Source organism: Lissotriton vulgaris, chromosome 7, assembly GCF_964263255.1.
Source record: "Lissotriton vulgaris chromosome 7, aLisVul1.2, whole genome shotgun sequence".
Taxonomy (NCBI): domain Eukaryota; kingdom Metazoa; phylum Chordata; class Amphibia; order Caudata; family Salamandridae; genus Lissotriton; species Lissotriton vulgaris.
The window spans coordinates 1,539,129,306-1,539,153,384 of record NC_141695.1 but is presented as its reverse complement, the minus strand read 5'-3'; the positions used below and the strand labels follow the sequence as shown (position 1 = coordinate 1,539,153,384).

At 40.9% G+C, this 24,079-nt stretch overlaps 1 protein-coding gene across 1 annotated transcript in view; it reads right to left on the bottom strand.

Annotated features, from left to right (window-relative positions):
- Positions 1 to 14,835: 14,835 nt before the first annotated feature.
- The window catches only part of LOC147705955 (bactericidal permeability-increasing protein-like), a 168,549-nt gene continuing 159,305 nt past the window's right edge, over positions 14,836 to 24,079 (bottom strand). Inside the window, exons 15-16 of the mRNA XM_086929580.1 lie at positions 19,327 to 19,403; positions 14,836 to 14,969 (exon numbers count right to left, since the gene is read on the bottom strand). Of these exons, the coding sequence (XP_086785706.1) occupies positions 14,880 to 14,969; positions 19,327 to 19,403 (167 nt within the window). The 3' untranslated portion in view covers positions 14,836 to 14,879. The remainder of the gene's footprint in view (positions 14,970 to 19,326; positions 19,404 to 24,079) is intronic.

Genomic DNA, 24,079 nt, shown 5'->3' with positions numbered 1-24,079 from the left:
CATATAGCCATATATTTTCATGCTAAGTCCACACGTTAAGGTAGCCAGACGCTCCTTTGATAAAAAATTAGCATTTCATTGAAGCAGCATTAACAAGGGCATATGTGTGTATTTCTAAAACAGACACACAAAAACACACACACACACATTGAAAAACTGGTGTAGTGCACACTACATACATAATTCATGGGATTCTTGTGAGTATGTCCAGGTATAGGTATTTGTACTGAAAGAATAATGGTAGAGAGCGCATACTCACCTTGTCACTATGCTGCACAGCAGTACTTCAGGCAAAGTACCCTGTTTGTGCACCACTTCGCTGGATGACAGCAGCAGGGCAATCTTAGTGGACATGCTGCGCACTGTCCCCCTTGCACATCTCATCACAGAAAATTAGGTTGATGTGCCAAATAGTTTATACATTATTTGCCTGTACATTTAAAACAATAGTCAGCAAAGTAGTGATTAGGAATCATACTGTCAAAAGCACCAGGGAAAACAACAACCTTGTACTTCTGAATTTTGCACTATTGAGGCACTTCTGTATTCTATGAGGGGCCGAAGATGCCTGCAAGGGCTCTGCTGTAAAATGGAACAGGCTGTTGCACATGTAGTGTAGGCATTATGTCTAGGGGACAGACTAGTGCTGTCTCTTCCCAAGACAAAAAGCTGTTTAAAAAACGATTTTCACTTTCTGTATTTACTGTCTATGTCTGTGGTTGTTACAATTAGAGTTGTAGTTTTAGCCTGCCTATAATTGCATATTTGATCACCTGTGTTGTGTTTTAAATTTGTGGTTTTCCCTGCCCATGATTGCCTCCATTTAGTGTGTTGAATTGTGGGATTTGCAGTCCAACCTCTGTAGTTTGTCCCTCTCATTCCTTCGTGACAAATCTGTTTTCCCTCCAAATTTCTCCTTTGCTCTGTGCTTAGACCTGTGTGCTAAAACAGTGCACCCCCAGCCACCATTTTGTGTTCACAAGCCAGCTAGTCCAGCCCCCCTGCCTCCCCCCCCCCAGCAACAGGGATTTTCTACATCAGAGGGTGCTTCTGTGAGCTGTTTAAACTGTATTTACTGGGGCCTGTGCACTTCGTTTTTTGGCCAGCAGGGGGAGTCAAGCTGTATTCAAACAGTATTGTTAGATTTCGAGTTAGTGAAGCCTTTACCTGCAGAAGTCCAAAGTTGTGGATTGAGCCTGTCTGTCTCCTAGGAGATTCTGAACAGGAGAAGCAGCTTCCAACTCTCTGGCCAGCAAACCTTGTCTGAGGTCGCTGGGACCTTATATGGTCTGCTAGTGGTTGGCACATGTGTACACTGATTGGTGGTTGTATCTGGTGTTTCTATTGGGTTAGGGTTATTGTCCTCATTGGTTGGGTATTTGAGGGTTCTGATTGATTTCTGGGTCTGTGATTCAATCATTGTAGGGTTGGGACTAGGGCTAGGATTAGGAATTCTATTGGAAGTAGGGACTAGGGCTTCCTATGTTATTGGTTGTTGGGAGTAGGGTAGGACTAGGGCTAGGGTTAGACCTTTAATTGGAAGTAGCAATTTAGAGCTTCTGGTGTGATTGGTTGTTGGACCAGTTGTGGGACTGAGTAGGGTTAGGCTTTCTATTGGAAGTAGGGACTAGGGCTACCTGTACCATTGGCTGCTTGGACTTGGGTTGGGACTAATGGTAGGGCTAAGGCCTTTATTGGAAGTAGAGATCAGGGTTTTTGAACTGATTGGGTGCTTGGACTAGGGGTAAGATTGGCTGCAAGTTCCTGGTCTCCTATTGGTTCTAGATGTTAGGGCTAGTGTTGTTATTGGATAGTGTTAGGGCTAGGGTTCCCATTGGTTGCAGGGGTCACCTGATTACTAGGGCTACAAAAAAGGCCAGGCTTAGGGCATCTCAGCCCGGGTGTCGAGGCTAAGGGCGGAGAGGACAAGGGTAGTTGCCTGTTTGAGCCTGTTCAAGACTGGTCGGGACTAGGGCCAGAAATGCTGCCCTTTTTCTCATTTAACAATATCGAGCCCACACCATCCACATTACCACAAACAGAGCAACCCACTCACACCAAATATACACCACGCACAACACTATGCACATATTAATGTACCAGCATGCACCACCAACCCAACCAAACCACATCTACACACCCTATATCCCAACTACCACACATATCCATCATCACCCACAAACAGTACATAACTCTATCCTATACCACTAACCAATACACTTATCACTAACACAACGCCAATCAACACCATACATAACTACATCCCACTCAGACACACTCTCCCTGCTGTAATTACACCTAACAGTCCACCTTTTATCACAAACAAACATATAATGATCCTTCCATCAGTTGTCCAACAAACACCCTCCTCTCCCTTCTACCATAATAACACTAACACACACACTGCACACCACCACACTTTGTAACTCTTAAAACAAACCAGTCTAAGATAAACACTCTCACCTCTACTTCATTCCCTCATACACACAACATACACTCTACTCATAAACACATCACCACCCCCTCTACGTCACAACCTCCTCTCACAAACAATTCTACACAACCAAATCAGGTGCATGAAACATATACATCAGCAACCCTTTTCACCACACTTCAAAAGCAAAACATATCACACACACCAGCACAACAAGATCTTCAGAGCGCAACACTTCAAAATACTTACCATCACAAAATACATACATATACCCACCTTTCAAAGCCCACAAAGGAACAAACTCCAATGCCAAGCTTTCACTCTTCCACCACACCTAACACAGATACAGCAATACAGCACCTCTCTTCTAACCGCCTCTCATCCATTGGACAATTTAGAGCATTACAACATGACCCACATGCTGCAACACCTCCCCTGACTCATACACCTTCCGCCTTTAACACACACAAAAAATATAAGCAACATGCCACACCTCACAACTTTGCTTCCCCAAGTCTACCTCACAACAATGATACACCACAAAAGCAACACAGCACTCCAACTCATTCTCAAACATGGACTCCAAGCTGTCGATGAATGTCCAAGTGGATAAACTAGCAAGATCAAGCTTTGCTACTATAAAAACGCTGAGACGAATTTTCCCTCATTTGGGATTTCCACACAAGGTCCAAGCTACCATCTCCCTTGTTCTATGCAAACTCGATTACGCCAATAGCCTCTACCACGGTTCACCTTTAACGACCATGAAAAGACTACAACGGATTCAGATCTCGGCTGCCAGACTACTCTTGCATATCAAACCACGAGACCCTATCTCCCCTGCCTTGAAAGCCCTGCATTGGTTACCGGTTGCCAGAAGATCCACGTTCAAGCTGCTTTGTATTACCCACAAAGCAATACATGGAAAAGGACCACTCTTCATCAGGAATAAAATCACCAAACACATTCAACAAAGGAACCTCCGCTCTAAAGGAGCATCTCGCCTCAAAATCCCACCATACAAGAAAAAAAACATGGGTGGCGCATCCTTCTCTGTTCAAGCAGCCAAACTATGGAACTCTTTACCCCCCAACATAAGATCCACCGATAACCACCTTATCTTCAGAAAACTACTCAAGATCTGGCTCTTCCCCACATAAGCACCATGCGGAAAAAGAAATTTACAGCATATCCCTCTGTATATAAGCATTTGTTTCCGCTATAGATATGTACCTATCTTAGTGTATTACTTTATAAAACATGTAAAATAATTATGTTGTTAAGAGAAAAAAAAAAAAATAATAATAATAATAATAATATTCATCAATAAATAAAAATTATCTTTGGTCTACATGTACATACTTCCATTGTGCATCTATGTTCCTTCCATGTACTTGGATCTGTGTGTCTTTTCTCCTGAAAAAGCATATCCAATGCACTACCCTATTTCTCATCCTGTGCCTCTATCAATATATTTAATCTAAATATACTTACTTCTTTTATGTATCTATATACTTTCAATGTACTTATGGATCTATATATTTATCACTTTCTTCTAATTTAGCATTTCCAATGCACTAGCCTATATCTCAGCCTATGCTTCGCTCTATATATCTTCTAGCCCAACCTTTTGACTCATCTCAAACTTCTTTCTACTACTCCTTCTAATACACTACCCTATCTCTCATCCTATACATCTATCAATATATCAAAACACAACGTAGCCCTGCACTATATATGGTCGATATCTTCTTGGTAGATTTGGTCTTGGTTAAGCTAGTTAACTGCGCACATCAAGACTTTCATGGTAGGAGAACATTAGTGCAAATATAAAAGTTCAAAAGGCGTAAATTTCTTGGTGTTGTCCACCAGTTTAATGTTCCTCTGTACAGGCCAACACGTGTTTCATCGCTGGGAACAGACTGCGAATCTTCAGGGCCTCATAGAATATGGGCGAAATTTTGTTGGTCTGAAACACCCGGTCACCAGGAAAGCTAGAGACTCAAGCAATACCTTCTTTCTTTACATTTGGCTCCTGAATATCCATCTAGACTGTATGGAAAGAAGTGAGGATGAAGATAGATTTCCAACCCATCAAACGTAATCTCAATTTGTCTTGATACTAAAATAGTTTATCTGAATCAGGAGGGTGAATATTTTTGCCAGTGCATCAACCACCTCCTTAAGAAACCTTCCGAACATCCTAAACCTCAATGACAAAAATCTCCCAGTGGCCATGGACTTCCCCATTAGAAGACGTGGCAGTTATGAGCAACTATTCTGCAGTCAATTGCACCTTCAAGAGTCAAGGAGAATATTAGTGTTCTTTCCATGTGTTTCACCCCATTTGTCACTGTCCAGAAATCTTTCTGACCCACAAGTTCTGTTTACATCCATGAAGTTTACTACTATGCTGCGTCCCATCACATGGAAGGTTTCTGCTGGTTGGCTTTCATTGCCGTTCAGTACCCAGTTGTAAAGATGAACAGCAGTTTCGCCCCAATCATGATTACAAACCTTGTGGAGACCTTCAGTACAACCTCACCCAGGTCTCCTCTTGTGTTCTGCCTTCCTCCCTGTCTCTTCCATTTTCATTTTTTCACTGTTTTGTTCAATGAGTGACTGTAGAATGGTCCTTATCCTTGTTCATAGTGACAGTCGCACATAAAATTGAAATTGCTTTTGTAACGTTTCTCAAATAGGCAGTAAAAAGAAGATTTGTCACAGATTGTGTCTGCAGAAAACGGCCACGTAGATGCATTGGGATATCATTCACCAGACAGCAATTTTTAGCACAGCTATATAAATGATGGAGGTATTCATATTTTTGTGCCTTGAGCGCCCCCTTCAGGCAAAATGCTTGAGAAAAGTTACCATTTTGATAAAATAACAAACTAAGGGCCATATGTATCAAAAAAGTTTTGCGATTCTCAAATTGCAATTTTTAGCGAATCGCAATTAGAGAATCGTAAAATGCAATGTATTTAGGATATGCAAAAAATTTTGCGGATCCTATATATTCCTTATTTGCGAATCGCAAAGTGAGATTCACAATTAAGGAATACTCTCCAATTAATTCCTATGGGCTAGGAGGCCCATAGGAGTTAATAGGAAGACAGTGTCAATTTGCGATTACCAATTAGAGAATGCAATTTCAAGGTTGCAAGGGTGCTAAAAGGACACCCTGCTGCACCCCTGAAATATGCATGTGTGCACATTTTGCGCACATAAATGCCCTAAGGGCATGTATGTGCAACATATGGCACTTTAAAAAAATCAAAAAAGTGCTTTTTTAAAGAAAATCGCAAATTACCAACAATTTGAAGTTGGTGGTAATTTGCAATTCCTTAAGGCCAAATAGCAAATTTCTGGTGCTTCCAAAATTGCATTTAAGGAATTGGCAAAATAGAGAATCGCAAATTTTGCAATTCTCTATTTTGCGATGACCTTTGAAGATGATACAGCCCAAAAGGCTTTTTCCAATTCGCAAACGGGCCGATTCTGAGAATCAGCCCGTTTGCAAATGAGAATTGATACATCTGGACATAAACTCCTATTGTAAAAAAGGCCCTGGTTCTAATGGGGGAAAGTTGCAGTTTTTTTTAACAATATTCTGACAATGTAGTTGAAATAGTGACTTTGACCTGCTAATGTTCGCCACACCCACTGCTGCTGTGAGGGCCCAACTCAGGTAACAAGCAAAAATACCACAGGGTGGCACTATTCAACAGTGCACTGAAGAAGAAAGTGCATGCATAGTGAAACTGTGTCTCCCTCTTTTCCTGTTGTTAATTGGATTGAAAGTAGTTGGAACCTGTCCATGGTCAATGTGCAGACGTTTCTCCGTGTAATTTATGCATGTAGAAATTATGCATGATTCACAAAAGTCTCTTACGCAAGTAGATGTGCACAGAAGAACAATGTGGATGCATAGTGAAGCTGTGTCTGCCTCTTTGCCTGTGGTTAATTTGAATGAAAGCAGCTGGAACCTGTCTGTGGCCAATTTTCAGACTCCTCTACATGTAATTTATGCATGTAGAAACTATGCATGAATCGCAAAAGTCTCTTACGCAAGTAGGTGTGCAGGCGTCAAGTTCATAGTATACAGCTTGCACATATTTGCCTTTACTTTCATTAGAATGGTGGGAAATCAAATATTAGTGGTCTGGGCACTGTCAATGCAACTAAGGCCAAATAATTCGAGCACAAAAGTTTACCTAAGTGAATATTATTGGTAAACATGTCCAAAGGAAATTTTACGGTCAGGTCGTGCAACGTAAAATGAGCACTAAATGTGCTAAATGGAGGCATGGTCTCTGATAATATTTGAGACTGACAGGTGGCTTAAATAGTGGAAGAGCTGGGCAGTGGCATCCCGTTAATGTTAAAAGAGCAGCCACTGAATTCAGCTGAGTGACCAGATATGGTACAAGGGTCGTAACTGGCTTCTGTTGCTGCTATTCATATTTAATCAAGAGTAGAGCAGGGATCATATGTTATATTATGATTATGTTATGATACAGAAAACTTGTAGAGAGAAACGTTCACCATAAGGTCTCTTATCGCTAAGGTAGCAGAAGACAACAGCTAGCATCGGTTTTAGCCATTAGCTTGTCAAAAACAACTAGGTTTTAAAAAGTTTTCTAAAACTCACATAATTGGATGATGATTTGATGTCAGAAGGGAGAGTGTTTCAAGTGAGGGGAGCCAATATGGACAATCTGACCCCCCCCCTTAGCTTTTTTCCTTTGTTTCTTGACACCGTAATTAAATTGTGGTGAGCCGATCTAAGATGGCAATTAGGGGAATAGCGCTGAATTCTGGAGGACACAAAGGCAGGACTTTTACAGTAAAGAGCCTTAAAATGAATGCTGGCTTTTTTAACACAGTCCTCCGAGCTACTGGAAGCCAGTGGAGCTTTTCCATCAATGGCTAGTGTGACAGTATCATGGCTGACAAATGACCAGCCAGGCAGCCTCATTGTGAACAAATTATATCCTGTTGATTAGGCCAATAGAGAGTCCCAGTTAGAACACGTTGGCATAATCAATCTAAGATCTCACGAGCGCGATTAGAGTTTGGATGGCGGCTTCCACTGTGTAGTATCTCCTAATTTTCCTTATTCTCTTAATTTGGAAGAAGCAAGAGGATGACAAAGACCCTATCTGATGATTGTGGGATAGATCCTCATCAATGAGATTCCCAAGGCTTTTCACCCATTTATTAGGCATAGGTGGAGGACCCAATTCAGGAGGGGTTCCATTGGATTCTTTTGTTTTTAGTAACCACAACTTTGTTTTTTCTGAGGGTAGTTTCAGCTGGTAAAAATTACCCCAGGCTTGATTAGAAAGCATGTTTTTTGAAAGAATGTCTTAGATTCCATGGTGTTGCATAGGGTGAAAATCTGCTGCATTTCATCAGCATAGGTATTGCTCCTGAAGGGAGTGTATAAGAGGGCAAATGCGATTGTTAAACAAGTGGGTGGATAAGGAGAATCCCTGTGGTACACTACAATCTAATTGAACCTTAGCAAAACAATATAGGGGAAGAGAGACAAATTGAACCTGGTCTTTTAGAATGGAGGCCAGCCACTCAACAACAGTGCCACACAATCCTGAAGTACTGACACGTCGATCAATAAAGCATGGTGGACTGTGTCAAAGGCCGGTGAAGGTTCTAGAATGACCAGTGCACGAATGATCTCATTATCCGCTTCCTTTCTCATGTCAGTCTTTGCAGCGAGAATAACTGTCTTGGTTAAATGGGAGGAAGAAATCCACCCTGATGGGAATCAGGTAACTCTGCCTTCTCCAAAAAAGAAAAAAGATGTTGAGCCACATGGGTCTCTAATATTTTAGTTAAGTAGGGAAGCAAAGAGATTGGCCTGTAGTTCTTTAGTATCTCAGGGTCATCCCTGTTTTTTTAAAAAAAAGAGGGAGCACCACAACTCCTTCAAGAAATGAGGCACCTTGCCCTGGGTTAGGGATACGTTAGGAAGAGAGATGGCTATGTCCCGGAAGCACAAGAAACTTTTGGGGGGAATGTATGGGATGCAAATATCGTTTGGTGAGCCTGTTTTAACTGTGTTCATCATCTTGGAGAGCCACTGTTTACTGATGACCGAAAAAGGATTTCTGTCTTCTTGTAGGATGTCAAAAGTTTGTGTACTAGATGGAATACTGTTTTCTTTACTTTTATTTTCTCAACAAAAAAGAATTCTGCTTGTTGCATAGATTTTGAGTGGGAACCACAGGTAGAGATAATCTGTCAGGATTGGAAGTTTCTCTAAACATCTAAAGGGGAAACAGCATTTTCAACTTTGTCTAAACCACGTACTGCCTTACAACGTGCTCACTAAAATAAACCATATTTACCAGTGCATTCATTTAGCACACAAGTCTTTGCAACAACTTGTATAGGGAAAGCGGCGTTGGACTTCGAAGGCCAAAGCTTTCCCTACTTTTGCACAGACTGGAGTTTGAATAGTAATTTCTACCTCTCCAAGTCCAATGCTTTCCCTAAAGGCAAAGTGGTTGTTCGTTGTAAAGACTTGCGTGGTAAGGGAATGCAGTGGTAAAGAAGGGTCATTGTAAAGACTGCGTTGTAAAGCCGAGCATTGCAACGGCTGTTCCAACATACAACCACCTCAACGATGACCCTGGTTATGTTTTCTGAGGTCAGAATTTTATTTGAAAAGAAAATAGATTTTGCTTGTGAAATTAGTTTATGGTATGTTTTTAGGTGTTGCACGAAAACGTTCATATTTTCAGGCAGATAAGTGTAGCACCATTTTCGTTCTGCCTGCCGGAGTTCAAGCTCTGCTGCTTTCAGCTCTGCTGAGAGCCATTTGGAAGCTTTGTGGTGGTGGATAGGTATTGTTTTTTTAAGGGGAGCATGAATATTGTCAGCTCCTCTAAGCCAGTCTGATATTGCATCCTGGTAACCCTCCAGGTATGTAAATGTAAATGTATGAAGCTTATATAGCGCATGACTTACCCTGGGGCATCTCCGCGCTTGCTTAGGGAACCCGTCCTGGTATTCCCCTATGAGATAACCCTGGCAGGGTATCCACAAGGTGAAAGCCAGGCATCCCACCGCAAGGGGCCGATGTGGAGATTAAGCAAGCTATTGCCCAGAGTCGAAGAGTGTGAACCCGTGAGTCGAGAAGGCACCGGAGCGAGAATTAACGAGTCCGTGGAATTATTGAGCCCAAGACCCGCCGAGGCGGGGTATTGAACCCTGGTCCAGGGCCGAACTCAAGCTCCAGGTCTGCCGCCTCTAACCCCTGAGCCACACTTCTACAGTGGGGATTGGAGGAGAAAGATCAGTGTGTTGCAAAGTGAGTTTAAATCTGTGCTTTTCCAGTTTCTAGAGAGAGCACTCTGGCGAGTAGGGGCTTTAGAAAGGGATGAATCTTTTAAAATTAATTTAATGAGGTCTGACAAGATGAAAGAGGAGACAGTGAGGTTAGCTCTGGGTAAATTGGAAGACCAGACCTGATCTAGAGTATGACCTTTAATGTGGGTAGGTACAAATACATGCTGGACAAGATTGAGAGAGGCTAGAACATCAGTCAGGTCTGGAGATAATTGGCCACCACTGTCTTCATTTGGGCAGTAGTTAAAATCGCCAAGGAGAAGAATTTTTGCATGATCGACGGCCAGCTTGGATAATGATGCAGCCACAAGTTGGGGGAAATTCTGCTTAGGCCCTGGTGGTCTATATATAAGGACAAATAGCAGCGGGGGAAAAGGAGAGTCAAGTATAATCACAATATTGTCCACCTAAGGAAGCGGTAGTGGAGGACGTTTGTCAATTATAGGGTATTTTTGACAATTGCTGCCACTCCTCGACCTTTTTTTCATTGTGGACTGTTGGTACTCAGCAGATAGACATTTTCAGGGAGGGCTTCCAGAATGTCTGGCACTGAGTCATCTGTCAGCCAAGTCTCTGTCACAAATAAAATATATGGGGAATCAGAGTTGACCAAATGGAAAATCTTAGTTGATGCTTTGCCAGAGACCGCGTATTGAGATAAATAACAGTGAGTTGGTTACCTTTCCCTTTAACTCCTTCCATGCTCATGACGGAACCGCTCCGTCACGAGCATCTGTTGAGCTGTGCTCATGACGGAGCGAAGGGGTTAACAAGTACCAGCGAAGACTTAATGATAGACTCAGGAATTGATTTGATTAACTTGGGGATTAAGCTCTTATTTGGTGTCCAAATCATAGGTAGATTCTGATTAAAAATGCCTAAATTGTGTAGTTTTGAAAGTATGGGTGGCTCAAGTAGAATCTTCCTGCGAACAGGTTTCTGAGATCCCTAGAGGAGTAAGCCAGCTTACGGGCATAGTGACTGGCCCCTGGCCCCATATGGGTACGGTACAGAAGGGTTTGTCATGGGCACACCTTTGGTGTGCCCGCTGCACGTATCCATGCTGATGAATTAAAGGGTAGAAGCTCATACAGACTCCACCTGCCTAACTTTCAATTGGTTCCACCCTACCAATCAGAAACGCATGTGGCGCGTACCCAGCCAGTGCAGTGCAAGCAGCCACAGTAGGATATGGAATAAAGAACAGAACATATAATGAACAGCTGCACTTGCTCAGAGCAGGGCTGAGTCTTCATTTTCATATTTTTCATTGTATACGTTGCATAATTAAACGTGGAATTTCTCCAAGTTAATGCACGATCTCCAGACTCCACAGCTTGAAAACAGAAAAAGGGAAACCATTTCTCTCTGTATGCGCTTTTGACGGTACAAACACATGGTGGATCAGGGATCCTTAAAAATCAGCCACTTAGCGTAATCATCAAAAAGGATCCTTGTCTGGTCATATCAATTATGGTGAGACCAATGTGGCACCACAAAGACATACAAGAGAATGGTGTCCAATCCAGAAGGGTTTTATCAACAAAATCTAATTGAAGATACAAATCAATCAATAATCAGCAAGTTTGTCAGTTTATAATGTTAACATTTGTATTCAAATGATTTTGCAACTGATTTTTTCTATTATTGCAGAGGAAATGATGCAAAATATGACAACATACTGAAGACAGAATATTTGGTAGACAGGTTCCATAACATAACTTCCCTGTTCTAAAAGTGTATCGAAAAGGGAGCAAGGGATTTCTAAGAGAAAGGTGATCGCCTAAAAGAAACTAAGTTTAAGGTTCATGGGATAGGCACAGATGCTCAAGTTTGAAGTTCTAAACCCCAGGCAGGGAAATCAACAGAATAAAGAAGAGATCTTCTCTCACTGAAGTCAATACAGGGTCTGGTAAACTACTCTATGAGACACATAATTAATATGTGAGGAAAAGCTCTGAAAGGCTTGTCACATTGGTTCCTATCAAATGGTCCAATCAGCTACGGTCGTTCTCTGAGAGCAAGCAGATGCCCTAGTTTCCTAGAGATGGACAATGAAACACACATCTGCACAGCTTTGGATGTATCACTGGTCCACTCTCCCACTATCACCGTCTGTGTGTCAACAGCTAAATTTCAATTAATGGCTAGCTATCTAACAGTTCCAGTGCAATAACAATGAGCCGACTCTAGCTAACAAGTATATTGATAAGACACCTGCAGAAGGAGAAAAACGTGAGACCTGCAGACCATTTTATATAGGTGAAATCCATGCACCTCAGGCCTGGTTACAGGATAGGCCAATTTTAGATTTATATGGCTCCAACACAAGTGCAATTAGCATGAGTAAGTTGATTGAATATTGATAATATATGGGTGGCTCTCTTCTAAGGTAAATACAAACACCTACTACATTTGATTAATAATAATTGCACTAAGATCAACACTGTTAAACATGCATTGAGTATAGCATGCATATACATGCACGGAGCACTAAATTACATGGCTCCACACAAAAAACTGTTGTTCATGATGCACACCCAGGACTTTTAACATCACATAATTATGAAAAGTGGCATCTCCTATTAAAGTGAGTTGGCTCTAAAATCAAAGGAAGCTGCTTGGTTTGTTCCCTTTGAGGTACAGTTAACCTTTTACTACATTCTTAAAACAAATACTCATTCAGTGTGCTGTGGGCATGGACACTACATATTCATCGTTTTAGCTATCTACTACCTAAATTCATATGAAAACTCTAAATTTTGCATTTTTCCTGCTAACTCATCCGAGAATTGAGCTATAAGACAAAAAATGCTAAAATATTTATGAGTATTGTCCAAGTTTGTTCTCTTTTCAATTTATTTTGAGTATTTCTTCCAGCGTTCAAAGAAAACAGAGCTTCCTTGGCTGACTGTACCATTGTCTTTACAACACAAATTTAATGTAAATATGGTACATGATAATGAAAGTTAGTAAACATTTATTGTAGACTGCTGTAAGGAGATCATGATTTGCCACATGTCAATCAACCGGCAAGTATTTTAGCTTGTAAAAATACTGGGGTATATTAACAACGGCCAGCGATAACTATCGCTGGCCGTGCTTAGCGATAATTATATTATCCCAGGCTATCTCTGGAATTTATCGCCCTGGTAGCGCGGTACTAACAACGCGTTTCTCCAGGGCGATAAAAATCCCACAGATAGCGAGGGTATCGCCCTTTTAAAGGGAACATCGCTGGTTTTCCGGCGATGTTCCCTGCAAAACGGCAATAACCTTGCTGATACGACTCACAGGGTCGTATCAGCATAATCCACCCCCTATGTTAGAGATGGCTAAGTCAGGATTTTGGTTTAAATAGAAAGGGGTGACCCTGTGTCCCTCAGAACCTGGGTAATCGTGGTTAAATACAAAGGTGGTTCTGTTGGGTGAAAACAATCACTTTGAAAAAGGCTTGGTGCGCTCAATACATATTGAAAACAAACTCTCTGAAACATGGACATATAGAGAAATAGGAATTGATTTCCAGCAATGCTTTATTTTAATCAAAAACAAACATTTTATATCTGAATTAATTCATTCAATGATGCCAAAGGTTTCAATAAAGGATGATCGGACCATTAAACAACACACAAGTGTGGGAAATGTGACTGGTGGTGAACAAAGTGCTCAGTGCATCAAATACAGTGACACATATATACAAAATATATACAAGGAATAGGGGTGGCCAGAGTATTAATTCTTCTCCAAGGAGACAAAAAGGTTCATATACATGCTCCCGGAGTATCTGGACCAGTGGTAAAGCGTCGACGATTTGACCCTGGTGCGCCCCAGTTGGTTGTCGCGGCAGGTCTTTATCAAGAGAAGTAGGAGGGGGGGACAGTATGAAAGGCAAAAGGGGGTGTTTCAGAGAGGAATTGAATCGGGATTAACGCCACTAATGACATGTGTGAGCGGTGATACTCACATGAGGAGCAGGAGGAGAGATCTCAGCCTGGTGGGTTGCCAAAAAGGTCACACCTAATGTGGGAAGAGAAGGGATGGATCAGATATATGATCCCGGTTTCTGTTAGCTAATCTAATCTAATGGCACGCAAAGGAATATAGTCTAATCCTGAAACCAATATATGGGACAGCGCATGACTGTATAATAAATAGAAATGCATGATCCCGGTATCTGTTAGCTAATCTCATCTAATGGCACGCAAAGGGATATAAACTAATCCTGAAAACAATGTAAGGGGCAGCGAGTGACTGTATAATTAATAGAATGCACGGACCCGCCAAGAGGGGCTGAAAGACACAGATAATATTAAAGAACACTGTGCCTATGTAGTCTTTTTCAAAGTGATTGTTTTCACCCAACAGAACCACCTTTGTATTTAAATAAGTCAGGATTTTAGCAGACGTTAGGTTTTGGCTTAAACAGCCGTTTTCGCTAAAATTTAACGTGTGCTAAAATCATGTGGGCTGCCTAGTAAATATCGCGAAGTAAACATCAGTGATATTTGCAAGGTAGTCCATCCGGGGTACGCCCAGTAACACCCACTTTGCATGTCATTGGAGGGAGGCGTTGGGAAAAAGGGTGCTAACATGCGATTACGCATGTTAGCACCCTCTTGTAAATAGGCACTGGTTTTATCTCTGCTTTTTTGGATTTGTAAGCCAAACAAGAAGAGAAAAAGGCCCTTGTAATTATGCCCCATACTGTTTACCTCAGGTATTATTGCACGTTTTTTTGGCTTATATTTATAGACTACTTATTTAAAGGAAAAAAAACAGGTACACAGAAAACAAGGCTGAATGGAAGATTTTTAACAAAAGGATAAACCTGAAACAACACAACTCTCCGACATGTATGAGTAGTTGGAGAATATCAAAAGGTATTATTCTCCGTTTGATGCTCTCTATCCTCATGAACAAATGCTCAAATGCTTCCTCAACAAGGACAAATTTTGAATCCCGAACACCAACAAAAATCAGTGAAAATTTCATAGAGCAGTCCTAAAAACATGTGTGTGCTTTGCCCCAGAAGATGTATAGAATCACGCAGGATCATAGGTGCTTCTTATTCGGCATTCCATACCATCAACGGTTGGCCATTGAGCGATTTTCTCCATGGAATGTAGAACATGTCAGTGAGAATCAAAACGGATCCCTGTGGAGAATAGTATGCTCAGTCAATATTGGATACTTAAACAAAAGTTCATCAATGTAGAATGTGTTTTTCACAAATCACTCTTTTATAATGATTCTTCTGTGTTTATAGCTCTTGCATTGGTTATGCTTTCTTTTCAAATGCATCCCTAGAATGTCAATTTAATCCTAGTAAATTATCGCTTCTCTGTTTTTGCTACTCCTTAATGACATTACAACTTGAAAATGTCAAAGGTGTTCTAATATTAGGTGATTTATGGTGCTTTAATAAGTTGCAAAGAAAAATAAATCCCCTTTTAAACCTAACTGTTAAGCTCCACATGTCAACATTACAAAAGATGGTCAGGTCATGTCATGTACTAAAGAATATTGGGTATTTGAGCAACTTGGACTTCTGGAACTATGTCCAATTCTTCGTTGTCTGGTCTCTTTATTACTCCTGTACAGCCCCAGTAGGAAGATTCCTATCACATCCACTGGGAAATAGACTTAATAAATCAAAACATGAGCAATGTGTGCAAGAAATGGGAAAGCAACTAGCTATTTTGGAATTTTTGAGAATGTGATACCATTTTCCCAGGAAAAATATGCACCCTTGGCATGGTGGTGTCTTGGTGTAGACATTATCATTTATTGTAGGCTTAAAGGATTAAGGGCCTGATTATGAGTTTGATGTTAAGGGAACCAGCATCGAAATGGCATCGAAAATCTGCGACCTAGTTGGCGGTCGCCCTGCTGTATTACAATGCCGGCAGTTTACAGAACTAAACACTGCTGGAGCACCAGAAACCATTCGCTCACCTCTGAGACAACAGAAGGGGGGAAATCAGCTGTCAGAGGCCAGTACAGACAAGTTTACCACTGTCCAAATTACAAGTTGGCTTTCTGTCAAGTCGACCGTAGCAGGAAGACCGCCTGCTTCGAGTCAGCAGATTCGAAAGAATTGAAGTTGTCACATGGCTCAGCAGGACATTCTCGTTTTCTCTAAGTTAGCATGAGCACCCTGCAAGTTGTCCGCTGGTTTGCACACGTTACTACATGACTCATGTCTCTTTTGCCGTTTTCACTTGAGAACCTATTGCTGTGTTCACACTCTGCAGTTTCCTGGGATTTAGTCTGAACATTGTGAGCAAGGCCGAACCACAATGCCCCTTGTTATTCTGTTCTGGCCAGGCCTTAGCACCTAGACAAAACATACTAATGCAGTTGTGGTTTGGGAAAAATACTTTGATCTTATTGGAATACACAAATAGGTAGCATACACTTAAAGATGCACCTTTCCATGGAGAAGAGCGAGACAGCATCTATGATGTAGATCTACGATCTATAGGCTAAGGTATGGGGTCCGCAGACAAAGCCCAGAGGTCTTCTAATGTATAATATTACTGCTTCTAGGAAAGGGGAGGGCGGTTAGGCTATACTGACTTTTCATCATGACATCTCCTTTCATGATTTATAGACTAACTGCTATGTCGACCATATTGTGGCACATATACTGCATATTAGAGCACGTTAGTTAAAATAAATATTTTAAACTTGGTTGTGTCTCAGTCAGATCTTATTGTGGACAAGTACAACAGTGCGAGCAAAAGGGTGTGTCTTGCAACCGTAATTCCTAAGAGATTCGTGAGTGTTGAGTTCTGGGGTGTCTAATCACTTGTTTCTCTGTGAATGAGTAGGAGAGCAAGTGACACCTTATAGCTAGTTGGTCCTGTGCTCATGGGTACTAACGTGGTAGGATGACTCACTCCCTATGCACTAAGGTCCCACAATCCTACGCATAGTTCTGTTTTTGGGCGGAACCGCTGCAACAAGGTGCATACTCACCCGTTTGCTTTTCTTCCCTCTGGGTTGTGCTGAGCCATTGGTTTGCTTATCCATTACCCCTGATGAAGGGTGGGATCACCCGAAATGCATTGGGTATTAACTAACCAACTCTTGCTTCTAAACTAAAGTACGACTTAAGCAATCATTGTTGTTGTAATTTGATGAGAATTAGCATTTTTGAAAACAATGCGGTGATCTACAAACAAATCATTATTATATTATTTACAATTTGACTATATATTAGTACTTTGATTAATTGCTAACACAGTTGAACTTGAATTCATCTAAGTTAGAACAATAACAACAACTAGAGAGAGAGGGAAGAGGCACTCTCGGTCCCCCAGGTAATAGTTACAATCAACAGAAGAGTGCCCACACAGGGATAGTAGTGTCCAGCACAGAGAAGAAAAGAAAATCAAATCAACCTGAATAAGAATTTCTCAGGGATTTCTTGGAAGCCCTCACTCACCACCCTGGGTGGTGACATGCTTCATCATCGGGCCCACCAGGAGAAGTCGAATGCCTCCCTGGTGCGCTGCAACGCCAGGTTACTGTTTAATCTTGTGGGCATGGTACTACTTTAACTTTGTAAAAGGTATATTTTGCCAAGTCATGTTGCCAGTTTAAACTGCACACACAGACTGCAATGGCAGGCCTGAGACATGTGTAAAGGGCTACTTAAGTGGGTGGCACAATCAGTGCTTCAGACACATTAGTATGTTTAATTTGCAGGCCCTGGGTACATGTAGTACTACTTTACTACAAGTAAATTTAATAGACCAATTGGGTGTAAGTCAATTTTACCATGTTAAAAGGAGAGAGCACAAGTCAATTGGCACTGGTTAACAGTGGTAAAGTGTGCAGAACCCTAAAGCCAGCAAAAATGAATTCAGCAAAAACAAGAGTTTGAAAGGCACAACGTTGGATGAAAACCACACCAATGATGTTAGACCCATCAAAAATATGTTTCTTTCTTCAATAAACTTTATTAAACCTTTTTTACTTTTCCCTATACTTTACCATAGGGAGACTCCACAGTTGGGAGTGAAATCTCAATATAATAAAGTAAAGGGAAAAGTTCCCTTTACTGTACCATATGGAGCGTTTTTATTTTTAACATTACATTATATTTATTCATATTGTAACTATTTTAATTATTTGAATTTAATTTACTTTACCAATGTTTCATGTGGGTGTTAATTACTTTATATGTGTGGTGTTGCAGTATTGGGGGTTGGCCATATGTGATGCTGGGCTTACTTAAGCTCTGAGCAGGAATAATTTAGTACTATTTTTGTCCTTTATTGTCTGTAGTACCTTCAGAAGTACAGTTTGTGAATAGTAGTGTGATTATTCTTTTATAGATGGGTACATGGCCCTGCCTATAGCCTCCCTATCCCTACCTAAACAACTCCTTACACCTCCCTACATCCCTCCTATTTGGGAGAAAATATGCCTCTTATTCCAGCTACTCCATCCGGCTCATTCCGATTTTGCTTCTAAGGGACTAATTATGAGTCAGTCATTTTTTTCCAACCTGTGTATAAACACATATTTATGCACAGGTTTGAATTACAAGTTGAGTGTTACTTAACACATCAGATTATTATTGGATGAGTGAAATACCTCATCCTTCGTTATTTAACAGGGGGGAAATCCATACAGTACTTACTGTACCATGCATATAATGGTGCATTAAACACCAATATTTGCATGTTATTCTCCGGAAACTTGTAATAAGTGCTATTTATCGCACCCAGTAAACAGTCGTGCCCATGCAGGTAAGAGCAGTGGGGCCAGGTGGCCCAAATAAAGAATGGGCTCATTTATGAAAAGTGACGTATCGCTGCGTGAAAACAGCGATGCGTCACTTTTCACTGCGCACTCCTTGCGATACCAATGATGCGTCATATTTAATGTATGACGCATCATGTCGCAAGGACTTACAGATACGTCAGTATTTCTGACGCATCTGTAAGCGCAAAAGTGACGCATTGCTGGAGTGTGTCACAAAAGTGACGCAACTCCAGCAATGCGTCCATTCACATGGGGTAAGCCCCATGTGAAAGGGCTTACGTCAGTCTTACGCCTGCTGTGTAAGCAGGCGCAAGATTTTGACGCAACAGCATCCTAAAAGAGACGCAGTGAAATCTCATAGATTTCACTGCGTCACTATTACGAGGCTTTTTGCGGGGGAACGCCCCCTCTGCATACATTATACCTGACGCAGGTATAATGTGGCGTAGGGGTTTAAAAAGTGACGCATCTACCTAGATGCGTCACTTTTTAAATATGGCGCAACAAGGCGCATTTTGTACGCCGCTGGTGCGTCACAAAAAGTGACGCACCGGCGGCGAAAAAACTGACGCAAGGCCTCATAAATAAGGGTCCATGTATTTTTGCTTGTGGTCTTCTGTCTTCTGCACACCCTTATAAAGCTACTGGAAGTAAGGATTTTATCAATTACGTTTCCAAAACGTATCTCTTACATATTGTCCAATACTCTTTGATCATCAGAACCATGGTCTCACCTGATCTATTTTGACTTCTGTTTCAGTCAGAGATATGTTATCCAAGGATGGAATCGGGACCCCGTTCATTAGGCCCACTAGAAAAAAAAACAGAAATACATGTCAAAGTGCATATTAAGATTTTTTTAGAAAGGTTTAAAATTGTTGGTAACACATTCTTTATCAATGTAATACTATACATTTCTGGAAGGAAAATCCAGTTGATATCAAACAAGTGTATTCAGTATTGAGTACCACATAAAAAAGCATTTATTTTTCTTCTGAAACGATTTGTCATCTGAATCATGTGTGTACCTTGATATTCTTATTTTATTTTATTTTAAGAATTTATAAAGCGCGACTGTCGCCATTGCAGGCATCCTGGCGCTGACAGAAACTAGAGGGAAGCGAGAAGCAGAGACAGAGAGGGTAGGCTAGCCAGGGAAGAGCCAAGTTTTCACCTTTCTTCTAAACTGTAGGAGTTCTTGAGGGCGATTATGTATTAATCTTGCCACCGGGCTGCATATAAGGTAATTTATTTTCTTTTACTTTTATTTGTGGCTTTGAAAGCGCAAACTAGACACAGTGGTGACAGACAGTAGTGTAGCAAGAGCGGGGTGGTCTGCCCCGTGCGACATGAGTTTTTTGGGGGGGACTCTCCCCGCTCTTACCGGCGGCTGTCGGGGGCAACAAACGCAGGAATCGCCAGCACCCCCCACCCCTACCCGCTCCTACATTCCTACAAGCAGAAGGTCTAGCCAGGCCATTGGTGACAGCCCACTCCACATAAAATACCTATGCACAAAAACAGAGCAAGTATGTTTTGTTTAAAAATGTGTTGGGGTATACTGAGTTTGTCAAATGTAGGGTGTACATTTCAGAGCGTTTAACTCTGTTTAGGAAGAAAAATCATTTTTCGAGCTTTTAGTAATTCAAACGATGTGATCACAAGTTCCGTGTTACAAAATATTTAGGCAGATTATTCAGACAGGTTCCAATTGTCAGATAAAGACCACCTCAACAGAAGGGGACTGATTCTTGAACAAGCATATCAGAAGAGAGAAGGTACTGGTGATTTCCATTTAAGAGATCGAATAACACCATCAATTTTAATTTACTGTATTTATTACTCAACATAGCCCAGGAAAAACAGCAAAAGGATAACTAATCTGCCCATCGAAATTGAGGCCTCTCTAATTCGTAGGGAGTTTCTACTGGTCCTAAAATATATATCCTAGTGAAACAAAGGAAGCATACATTTAAACGTGAATTAATTCAAATAATTTAAAATATATATTTTTAAATATTTAAATAATTAAAAGTAGCACCAGAAAATCATATTTCTAAAACACATTTAGTTATACCTATTGGGAAACCTGTGGTGTGCCACCATTCTGTGCACATGGAAATGTAAAATGGATACACTGTGTCCAAACCACTGCAGTAGGTTGTATTAAAATAATGGCAGCAGTCAGTTGCACAGGTTACTTAGTTACAGTGTGGCCATTAAGAATGCCCCACACACTTTCATACAGAGATTTCTGTGTTCCCGGCCATATGGTCAGACTCTGCACATGTCCCTAGGGTTGAAAGTTGCCAAAGAACCTCTTGCCCAGTGGGGAGACAGTAAGTGAGTTTGGCATCCCACCCGGGGCATAAAACGGTGTAATTGTTGGGCCCATTTTTGCTTAATATGGCGTATATGGGATTGATCCCTATTGTCCACTTCCACTAGTGGTGGCTCAGCCTGTCACACCTTCCTTAATGGTCACATGCGCGGGTTACAGGTGGGAATGACAGACGTGCGAGGGAGCACATTCTGATTGTTTCAAAATACACTCATTCACTACAACAGAAATAAACCATACCCTCCTTTAAGCAATTCAAGACTGAAGCAAAAATGGCATAGTATTGCTTGCAGAAGTCTGCCACGCTTATGTGCCAATATCACTTTATTATGCACCTTTAAATGAAATAACAATGTCCCTCATGGGCTTTCAGTCTTGTAGTTCCACTTTGAATGGCCCCTGGCATACCATGTAATTCATCCTCTTTCTCTTCCATTTTTGAAGGCCCTTCCAGCTACGAACTATTTATTTAAGGTAACAGCCTATCCATGAGGTGAATATTGGTGAGTGAAAGCTGTGAACCTTCTCTACCAATCGGATTCTTTTCCAAAACAACAAAAACAATTAGCATGGTTTACAAGGACCTGAAAAACAAAATGTAGTTCTGGTGGGCACAGCTCTACCCACAAACCCAAATCTCCTCTGGTTGGCCATAAGAAAGGGGCCTATTCTTATTTATTGACATAGTTTTTAGTCTAATGAGAAGTGCAAAAGCAGCATATTGTTGCAGCAATCCTAATAGGTTACTTTTAGGCCAAACAGAACTGACTCTAGTTTAGGTCCATTCTGTTTGCCTGCTGACAGCAAATCACTGTGACATGGATTGTTTACAAATCCTCATGGGTAGATGTCACCTATTGTTTGCTCTTTTCTCTGTGTCTGATAAGCAGAAGTGTATCATCAAAAGGTGAATTTGCCATTGAATTCATATTTGCTTACCAAGGACTGAAAAGAAAATATTTTGCCAAAAGCTAAACCTGACTATAATCACTACCAAAACTAAGTGATAATTGTGGGTTGATGCAACTACACCTTACTCACCCACTGTCTGCACAGGAAAATAGTGTAAGAAGGTCACTATCTCTGTATCGGAATCCCTATCAGGGATATCTTGGCCATCTTAAATTAAAGATTCATTTTACAACAAAACCTAGGTACATTAACTAGATTTGATAAAAAATAGAGGTGCTCAATCTTAAGTTATTAGGATAATATTCTAAGAGTCATCCTAAAGTCATCGAATGACTCAATTTTGCGGCAGTCCTAATAGTAGTGGGATTTTGTCAGAGAAAGAGGACTCAGTAATGTACAGGGATAAAGCAATTCTGGAAGTCCCTTATTGTTCCAGAATGTGGGAGTGATTCTCTTCTAAAGCTTTCTTTGCAACATTAAAAGAACTGTGGAAGGATTTAAGGAATTTAGCAATCGTAATATATACTGTACTATAACATTAGAGTTCCCTCTTTAAAATCTGCAGGTAAGAGCAAGCTGAGTTCCTGTAATTACTGAATCAGTCTATGAACAAATGTAATTTCCTGAATAGATCAATTATAACATATGCCATTACTGTCCAAGGACCCCAAAAAATGATTGATCAATGTCACACACAGCCTGATGAAAACAGGGGAGGTAAAAATTGAACTCATGAAGATAATGATTAATGGGAATTCATATAGATAAAGACCTACATACATGGGAGGAATCTTTCTTTAAGATAGTTAATTGGTTGTGCAATACTTGAAACACATGCCAATGAATGGTTGATGGTTATACATTAATCCAATTTATTTAGAAATGTGTATGGCACATTTTCTGCTATTCCAATTAGTACTTCCGCTTACAATACAAGCCCAGTTGCTAATTTAAGACAGTGTTCTTCAATGCCACTAAGTGCAAGTGTTCTACATAGCCTGAGAGAGTTATTTTAAAGCTTCAGAGCCCATTCATTTTTGATATGTGGCTGAATACTGGCATAAAATGCTGCCCACTAATCCTCCTGCAGAAGAGGGGACCTGCCAGACTCACCACTGAGAGTAGAGCTCTTGGAGCAAAGGCCTTTGATTTTGGAAAGTTAATTCCTCAGGTTTGGATGCAGGACGTTCATGCCATGGCTTAAAAAAGTCTCAGATGCCCCTCATCACATTTTGGATGAGACCAATGGTGTCCTCTACTTGAAAGTACATATTTTTCTGTGATTTACACTTGGGTAAATCAGCAACGTGTTCCGCATGCCACTTTTCACTCTTGCAATAATACTACTATAAATATAACCCATTATGCTACAAATTCGAGTATATAGGCCCTCTGTCTTCAAGCATTTAGAAAATATATTTTAGTGCATGGCCTAAAGGGCATTATAAACATGTTCATTCCCATGATATCTTATATTTGTTTACCCATTCACAGTATTATTGTGATCAACACTGTTGTACATAAATGTAGTACACTGTTTACACTACAAAAACTCTTATTTCAGCACTCCCACCTTGCACCAGATTATAATGGTACACCGCTTGTGTCTTTGCTAAAAAGCACCAGCCTATTTTGCATATGAAGAACACAGTCACTTAAATCTCCACCATTGTAACCACTCAGCCACACACTTAGAAACACTGAATAAACCAACATGTGTTTACTCACACCAATCAGACATCCTCACACATAAAATTTTGAAGTTGAGGTGACTGGCAAATTCAGCAAATTCGTGTCCATTGAATAGAGGACTATTGTCCATTTTTACCACTTTGGGAATGCCCCAAGCTGCAAATACTCCATCAAGTAATGGTATGGTGATAGCTGCTTTGGTAGATGAATCTTGTTGGGCAATTGGGAATCTTGAATATTCATCCCTCATGACGATGAACTGTACCTGACTGTAGAGAGCCAAAGAAGTCAACCAATACATGTTGCCAAACGTCTTCCAGCGGTTTGGATATTTGTATTCCCTCCCCTACAGCTCTTGAACACATTCCCTATGCCAGGGGGTGCCGCAGGGACTGGCTCTAAGCCCTACAATATTTAATATTTATTTGTCAGTTCCTCTTTAACATTTCGGAAGGCAGCCAGTTCTGTGTGCTCTTCCATGTGTCTCCACATGTTCTTTTGGAGGCAATGTGCCACTTCCAAGAGAATAGCATCCTCTGCAG